We start from the raw sequence: 9,146 nt of genomic DNA on the forward strand, positions 1-9,146 counted from the left end.
CCGAATTATTCTTCAGAAATATCAAAGTCGCGAACGATTCTTGAGAAAAACAACCAATCGTACGGTACGCAAATATTTGTTGCCGAATTATAAACGAAAAACGAATTGTACGGAGATACTTGCGTTGGGTACAGCACGGCCAGAGACGTACGATGAATCACATGTGCTAGGAGCGGGGGAAGGTAACACGGGCGAAGTGGGAAAAGGAACGATATAATAGGAACGCTCGTTACTTTTCTCGCACTACCTTTCTCCACTCCTTGCACACGGAATATATGCCTTCTACTGCTTACACACGGAATGTACACCTCCCACTACTTACACGCGTGAATGTTTATTCTTCCAGTTACGCTGGTTACGTCGCTGTTGTTTCGCGCACAACGTAGAACGCCAGGCTATAGCTTCTTTGTTCCTCTCCGCTATCCCCACTCCAGCGCACGCATCGCCGAATACCGTGCAACGCTAGATGACTCGTAATCACGAAATTTCGACGCACGAGATCGGAAACGTATCTCGAATCTCGGAAGGAATCGACGATAGAACCGACACCGATTACTCGAGAGGATCCTCGGGCGGCGATAAATTGCCAAAGGTTTTACAAGACGATCCGGGGTAACTTGTAAAAGGGGTAGAGACGAAGAATCGTCGCGATTCGAGAACCTAACCCCGTTGTTCCGAGCTTGGAAAGGACAATCGAATAGATAGCGTTCTCCGTCGAGGTATTCGAGACTCGAACAAACAGCCCAATAAAAGAATTAAGCTCGACTATTAAACGAACGAGCCAGCCAGCTTTTCGAGAGGAGGGAAAAAAAGGAAACCGTCGGAGATCGGGGCATTTAAAGTAGTAGATCCGACTGGATTCAATCCAAGCACCAACTCCCGAGGGGTTAAGATTCCAAATAAATCCTGGGCTCGAACGGAGGTAAGCGGATTATTCGTCCCGGTCGTCGTCGTCCAGCTAACGCCGGGCTTCGGGCTTCTCGAAAGGAAAGAAGCCGCTCGGCGTCGCCTCCTCGAAAGCGGGGAAGCCACCTTGCGCGAAACTCGATCATTTTTCGTGATCCGATGCTCCCGAGCACTTGGCCAACAGTTCGTTACGCGAGGACGAATTACTTATCCTTGATATTTATCCGATTCGACGACGCGATAACTTATCGTGAAATATCGTGCTTTCATTGCAACGGAATCTGCAATTTTCCAAACAGCTTTCGGTGGCGAGAGACTCGATTGAAATACAGTTGAGTGTACATAACGAACTTGCAGCGGTACGAAAATCATATCGCATCGCAAAGTGAGCACCGTTTGTAATTGGAGAATTTCCATAATAATATCATTATCTTCAACCGGGTAGTTTTCACATTCAAATGTACGACGCAAGAAATATACCGATTAAACGGAACAATCTACGCGTAAAATAGACGGGAGAAATATTCATAATAATGATCACGATTTACGTTGATCTTCGCCAAACGAAAAGAATAACGTTCAGCGCATACGCGTAAAATACACAGGAGTATATTTATAATATTCGTTGCGATATTCGCGATTCACGAGAATGTTAACTAAACCGAAAGAGAGCTATTGGCAGGGAAAATCTTCCCTCGATGGATCTTTAAAATACAATGGAAAACGCGTACGAAGGGGTAGGCAGAGATTAAATGGGAAATGAAACGCATGCTCGGGAATAAAACGAGTCTTTCGTCGTTCTGGGAAAAAAAGAAGCGATCGTTGGTCCTCCGTGGTTTCTCGAGCTCGGTTCCCGCTCGACGACAAACAGTTCCGATCGTGAAAAGTCGTCGGAAGCGGAGAGAGGGCCCACGGACGACCGTGACAGGAGCGAAATTCACAAATGTACACACGCATACGCGGTACCCACGTAACGGGGCAGATTCTCAACACGGTTTACGTACCGGTTGTCGGGTACACGTCGATACACGAGCGGGTATAAAAGCGTAGAAAACACGCTGGAAAGTTGCAGTTCTCGCTTGGCCGCCTTAAATACCGTAATGGGAGAGATGATATTGAAGGTAGAGTGTCGGGGCGCGCGGGAGGAAACGTTAGAAAACGGGGTGAAAAAACCAGGGACGAAAAGGGGGTAGGAAAATCGGATCTGAACGCGGGAGAACGAAACGGAGAGAAAGTGCTAGTTAAGAGACGGTTTTTTCCTCGTCCGGAAAAGTGGGAGGAAAAAGCGAGGAAACTTGGACGGCACTTTAATTGATAGTAATTTGCAAAAATATAATTAGCTCCTGGCGGATGAAGCGCGTACACCGTCGTCGTATTTCGCGTCTATGGGCCTCGTTAAGGTGCTTCGCGTACGAACGAGATAAATAATTCCGGAACGGTGAACGAACGCGACGAAAGTCCAGCGTAAACTCGGTTTCGAGACTCGGTAGCGACGACGTTCGCGAGTGGTATACCCCGGTTGCTTGTTATTCCGCGAGCGGAGCTTCGTGTAATTAAAACCGAACGGAATTTTTCCTCACGGTGGATCTTCCCCGCTTACGACGCGGTGGACGACGCTTTTGTTGCACCGTTGCAAATCGAAGGGAGAGGGGACCGATCGCTCGTTATTCGAAGCGGAATCGTCCAATCGGAGCAAATAGACCGTGGAAAAAATTCTATTAGATTTCGGGTTTGTTGTCTCCTTTTTCCCCTCTCTCCTACCGTGTTAAATATTATCGTTCGATACTTGGCGGTCAACCTTTTTCGATAATTCCGTGCCCGGCGATAAACGAGAAAACGCGTCGAACGGAATCGAGTTTCGATTCAACGACGACGAAACTTTTATTGCCTCGTATAATCGACGAGCCGACTGTTTTCCTATCGGAAGTCAGGGTTTGCGCTCTACGAACCGGCGTAATTAAAACTGGAACGTCTCGGGTCGATTCCCTTTCTCTCAATCTCTCTCTGTCTCTCTCTCCATCCCTTGGTGCAGACGAGATTCAATTTGTCGATATAAAAGCAGCAGTGTATTCGATTGCTTTCGTTTCGAGCCCGGTCATAATTAAGGGGAAACAGCTCGATGGTAATGCTTTCCACTCGTGTATTCCATATTCGCGTTACGATTCGTGTTTCTCTCCGTGGTGGTTCTGGTATTTCTTTTTTCTTTTTTCTTTTCTTGAAACGCATTCTCGCGACCGATCATCGATAACTTTCACCGTCGACAATTATTCAAGCTCGACCCCTCGGATATCCCATCGATCGTTCGCGAACGACTCGACGATCGAAGTCGGTCCATTAGACGTCCACCCTGGCCCGTATCGATGGTCGAGGGATCTTCGAGAAGCTTTGTGGGAGGTCTGGGTGGGTTTTACGAGGCGTTTCTCGAAGGTGACTTTTTGCGTTCGCGTACACAGGTCGGTATCGCCTTGACCATCGCGCTGGCACTCGGTCATCGATCACGCGCCGGTGTGATTTCGCTGGAAGGGGAGGAGGCTTACCAGGAGGAAGCTTTTCACGGGCAAGGCGGTTCGTTGGCCAGTTCGTACGTGCAATTCCACGGACCGGTCGAGGGGCCCGAGTACGAGGTGAAAGTGCCCCGTGCCGCCGAGTACAACCGGCACGACGACGACAACGACGACGCGAACCATCTCCACGAACAGGAGCAACAACCGAGACACGAGTACACGGTGGACTACGTGGCGCATCCGAAGTACGAGTTCTCGTACGGTGTCGAGGATCGACACACGGGCGACTACCACAACCAGAAGGAGACCAGAGACGGTGAGCGGAGGAAAATCGCTCGTGTCCCGGTTGTCAACCGCCGAGGCGAATGCACGGCGAGTCTTCGATGCGCTCGGAGTGCACTCTCGCGCGTAAACGATCGAATCGCGGACGACAAGCGGAATTAAAATAAAACCCGAAACGTCTTCCTCGGGGTTACGCGGTGTAAATTATTGAACCAAGTACTCTCTTCGCGCGGAACGTTCGGTGCACTCTGGCGGAAGACGGAATTGGAACAAACCACGAAACTCCCTTTTCAAGGTTGGATACTTTACGCGGACGGTTTTAAAAAATTCAATGGAATGTAAACGATCGATCAAGGTACTCTGCTCGCGCCGAACACGCGGTGCATCGAGCTCGAGAATGCGACGCGCGAAAATAAATTACGATAACGCTTTTCTCTCGGGTCGCCAAATATAAATAAATGATAAAATTGCGGCACGCGGAAGAAGGAAAATCGAGGAAATATTAAGTAGTCTTCCTTTGCCACCGTCTCGAAGTACCGAATGAATCTCCGAGAAAACGTAATTTCGTAAATGTAAAACGTATCCGTCTAGCACTCCGCTCGCACGTTTTTTCTAAACACGACACGCTCGGTGTGAACGCGGTCAAATTAAACGCTTTGTGCGCACTATTTTAGTCCGCGTATCAGAAACGACCACGGCGTAAACCGAGTCACCGTCGTCGAGCGAGCGACGTCGACGTCGACGTCGAACGCGGAGGACTGTTCCGCGCGGTCGGTCTCCTTTGAGAGCGTCGCCTTTACGAATTTCGCTCGCGCGAGCTCGCGCTAGAAACTCGAGACGATCTTGGGCCGCGAGAGAAATTCGCTTGGACGCGCATCATGAATATCCAACGGCGAGGATAGAGGCAGAACGGGTAAATACGCCGAGCGACTTTAATATTCGGACACCGTGCACTTTTATAGTCCAGCGAGGCAGCCATTTCGGCTGCGAAGCTTAGGGAAATCGCGCGCCGCGCGCGCACGTAAAAGAACCGGTACGTCATCGAGGAAATTCTTAAGAAAACACACGGGTCGCGAACATTTCACGCATCTCGGCACCTAAATTCGACGACGCGTCGAATCACTCGTACAGTGGGACCGATCTCGGTCAATGGGGACGATTTCGTTTCAAGATCGTGAAAATTAATTTCCAAGGCACCGAACAAAAATTATCGCCTCGATTACCGGTGCAACTCTCTCGCCGAGTCTGTACAATTTAACGAACGATCGATTTTCCATCGAATCGCAAAAATTTCAACGCACCTCGAATCATTGCCTCGTGGAGGTGATTTCGTTTCAAGATCGGTGAAATGAATTTCCAAAGCGCCGAGTGAAAAATGTCACCTCGATTGTCCATTGTATCGCGTCGCGATACCGTCTAATTCGACGAGCGAACGATTTTCCATCGAATCGTAAAAATTTCCACGCGTCTCTCGATTCTTCGCCTCGGCGAGCGTGAACGATTTTGTTTCAAGGTCGTTGAAATTAATTTCCAAATCGCCGTGTAAAAAGACGAGATCGGCTCGATTATTCGCGGGGTTATTGCGCAACGCGTTTGCAACACGAGGATCGATTTTCCATGGCGATATCGGGAATCCGCTCCACGGAAACGCGAGATCCATTTGAAGAACGAGGAGTAGTGCTCGGCTGTAAATAAAGAGGACGCGTCTCGAGCCGGCTCGCGATTTCTCGCACAGCCGTGCCTCTTCTATTAACGGAGACGTTCCTCGCCAATGGTGTTACGCTAATAGCCACTCGGCTCGGAATTTCCCCGTGCACTCGATCGTGTCTCGTTAACGAGGCTGGGAATTGGTTTCGCGGCATCCACGAACGTTTTCGTTTCTTCCCGCAGGAAACAGCGTGTCGGGCGAGTACAGCGTCAAGGAGCCAGGTGGCAACGTGAGGGTCGTAAGGTACCGGGCGGACAAGGACGGATTTCACGCCGTGGTGCACACTTCCGGTGAGAACGACCGCACCAACCTCGACGTCTACGGTGGTCAAGGCCAGGTTCACGATCACCGACACCAGACGCAACGGGAACAAGACGTTGCCGATTATACCTTGTACGCGAACGAGGAGGGGTACTGACCGTCTTGTCCGATTCCGCCTTTCACCGTGTACCGCGCCGAGCTGGAAAGTCGACCTCTGGAAAACATTTAGATCGGCAGTCGATCGACCTTCTGAACCTGCGATCCAACAAAATTTCCTCAACGCTGTACACGTTCCCTTTTTACGCGGTACTACGTTCCCTTTAACCCAGACGATATCTTCGTAGTTTCTCGCGTCGCTCACGGGAGACGCGAAGATCGCTTCTGGAAGTAATCAAGGATCGTTCCGAGTCGGAGGCAATACCAAAACGTTCGCAAGATGAGAACTTTTGTGTCGTTCTCCGTTACATCTCTTCGATGAAATATGGAGAGTTCGGAGGATGTCACGTGGCAGGGGTTCTGGATGGTATTGGGTCAGACGTTTCGGTCGATCTACAAAGGCAAAAGTTGCTCGACTTGTTCCTCTTGATCCAAGTGACGTCTACACCTATCCAGCTTCTCGTATTAGGTGGGCGACACGGAAACGGATTCCTGGAAGGAATCACGGGCAGTTTTGGTCAGCCTTCGCGCGACTTAAACGGACTTATCCAACACGGTACTTATTCTCCTCAACGTCGGACGTACCGTGGGGAGCTTGAAAGGTGTCACGTGGCAGGAGCTGGGGACAGTATCAGGTCGGACGTTACGGTCGACCCGTAGAGGTAAAAAATTGCTCGACGTTGTCCACGTTTCGTTTACACGCGATACTAGATTCTTCTCGATCCGGCAGCCATTTTCCAGCTTCCGCATCCGGATATCGAGACGCCCACGCGAGTTCTCTCGTTCGTGGTTATACTCGTTTCGCGATACCAAAGGTCTCGCGTCCCGGGCGCGGGGATTACCGCGAACGTTGCGCAATATTGTAAATATAGGTCAACCTTTTGAATAAATTACCGTCGTCGATGCCAGTCGCTTGTTTCTCCTCGACCGAAGATAGTCTCCGTCGAGCGTCGCTTCGGGTAGCGAGGTGTAAATTAAACCGACCGGTCCGTAATGTACCGTGCGATGACACGAATACGCTATCCGTGCCCGAATCAACGCGATAGAGTATCTCGGTAGGAATTACGCTCGCGAGAGTACCGACGTGTTCATTGAAATTGTCGGTAAATTGAAAAATTGAACGATCGTCCGGAGAAACGGTGTTGTATTTAATAAAACGTACGGTACAATTTAAAAACAATCGCTCGCTGTAACGATTAAAGAAGCGACTGCGTTCTCTTCTCGCATTGGAAAATAAATAACGAGGAGACATTTTATCGAGTAAATGCAAAATTGAATAGAAAAGTCCATCAATTTCCCCGCGGGGAAAATTTATTTCCAGCCATCCGTTCGATCGCAATCCCCGACTTTCTGATAAATAACGAGAAGGTATTCTGTCGAGTGAACGCAAAATTGGGTACAAAAGTGTACCAATCTCCCCGTAGGTAAATTTCTTCCACCGGTTCGATTACAATCCCCGACATTTCGGAAGTAGAATCTCCCGTCGATGTCGGACGTCCTCGATCCGACGACTCGGGCTTGGCACGCGGCTGAGATTTTCGACGGAGAGACTTTCCGAGGTAAGTGGTCCATTGTCGAAAACTTTTACGGAGAATCGGTTCTAGGTTTTTCAGTGAATTTTTACGGATGGTGCTCGCGCGAAAGTCCGGGTCACGTGCGCCGTGTTCGACGATGTACCGGCGACGCGACAGTTTCGGTGACACCGACGCGCGTCGAGGTGGCAATTTCGGGCGTGTATCGCCGCGTCGAAGATCGAGGTGTCGCCAAGACGGTGAGAAGAATCTGCGCGCGGATGAAAACGGGAAAGAAAAAATCCCCCGCGGCGTAATTACTCGTAATCGCGAAGGCCAACGCGGAAAGGAGGTCGATCGGCGTCGATGGGAACGAAGCTCTGGCCACACCCGGGCGCAGTCACACGCGACGCGTCGTTAAGGGGCGTCTCGTCCGATCAATTCGATACCAACGGAACGTCGTTATCGCGAGTGGATAAAGACAAAAGGGGAAAAGGAGGGTAATGGGACCGGGGACGGCGGACACGAGAGCGAATAACAGGGGGACGAGGATGAAAGGAAGGCTCGACCGTGCGCTAACAATGCCTCGAATGCATGCCGATAGAGGGGAGAAGGAGAAACGAAAAGAACGACGAACAACCCTGGCGACGATAAGGGCTGGGAGGAAGCCAGGCCCGCCCGCGTCCACCTTTCCAGAGACGATTTATCGCCTCTCCCGACTATTCGAAAACGAAATTATACAGAGCCTTCGAACAACGTTGCGATTCAACGAAACGCACGCTTTCTTTTCATCGAGGTAAACTAACGCCTCCGCGACTCGAACGGAACAATATCGTCGATCTTAGAATCGAGAAATTCCTTTGGTTGGGTTACTACAGCGGTAAGGTCGTTCGGTTGCAATCTTCGCGGGATCTTGATTCAGAAATGTCTTTTAGGAAGCTGTTACGGGGACAGTAAGCGGTGCGCGTGGCACAGTAACCGAACGTCGATACTTTCCTCGAGTGTTTCGTACTTCGAAACGGTGTAAACTTCCGAAGAAGCTTTTCTTTCGTGATTTAACGGAGACACCTTGCGTACGGAATTGTCCTTGCACGGAGAAGGTACCGGGCCATTTACCATACGACAATCGCTATCCAAGACGAGGTAGTAAGATGCTACGAGCGCGCGTGGACGAGCTACGGAAACTTTACAGCGATTTCTAGAGCCTCCGTCTTTCGAAAAGATTTATTTTCCTCTCGAGGAAATTTTCTTACCCCTTTGAATTTCACATTATTTTTTCCTCTCGATGAAATTTCGTCAGAATCGAGACGTCGAAGGTTGAAAAGCTGTTCTACCTTTAATTAGTGCTCGTTCCACGCGGTAAGGACATCGGTGTGCATCCCTTTCGGTCTCGGGATGCTATTTAAGGTCGAGAGCTCGGTGCATCGGCACTTTATTAACCGCATCGACGGGCCAACACGCGAGCATCTCCACCGCAATTTGTTAACGCGACGTGGCGTCGAAGGAAGGCGTTTCCGCGCGCGCGCGCGCGCGCGTGTGTGCATCAGTGTACGGGAAAAGGGAACGTCGCGGCGCCGCACGGCGACCCTCGATCACCGAGGACTCGCGTCGAGCGCGAGACCCCCGGTTCGAGTAATCGCAGCGCGATGCCAACGGTAATTAGCAGTTGCCAAGATTCGCCGGAAATTACCACGTCCCCCGGAATACCGCGCGCGCCCCGAATGTCTATACAGTCATTATCGCGGCCGTTACGCCGCCCGACGACGACACGTAAGGATCTCGGCACGCGAAACATCCCCCGAAAACCGAGTCTCCTCC

At 50.5% G+C, this 9,146-nt stretch overlaps 1 protein-coding gene across 1 annotated transcript; it reads left to right on the top strand.

Moving 5' to 3' along the window:
- The first annotated feature begins 1,665 nt into the window (after positions 1-1,665).
- LOC143149698 (uncharacterized) lies at positions 1,666-5,818 on the top strand. Its single transcript, XM_076317267.1, has 4 exons — positions 1,666-1,900; positions 1,957-2,027; positions 3,360-3,726; positions 5,583-5,818. The coding sequence occupies exons 1-4, from the start codon at positions 1,666-1,668 to the stop codon at positions 5,816-5,818; spliced, it is 909 nt and encodes a 302-aa protein (XP_076173382.1).
- Positions 5,819-9,146: the final 3,328 nt, after the last annotated feature.

This window comes from Ptiloglossa arizonensis, chromosome 7 (genome assembly GCF_051014685.1).
Source record: "Ptiloglossa arizonensis isolate GNS036 chromosome 7, iyPtiAriz1_principal, whole genome shotgun sequence".
NCBI lineage: Eukaryota > Metazoa > Arthropoda > Insecta > Hymenoptera > Colletidae > Ptiloglossa > Ptiloglossa arizonensis.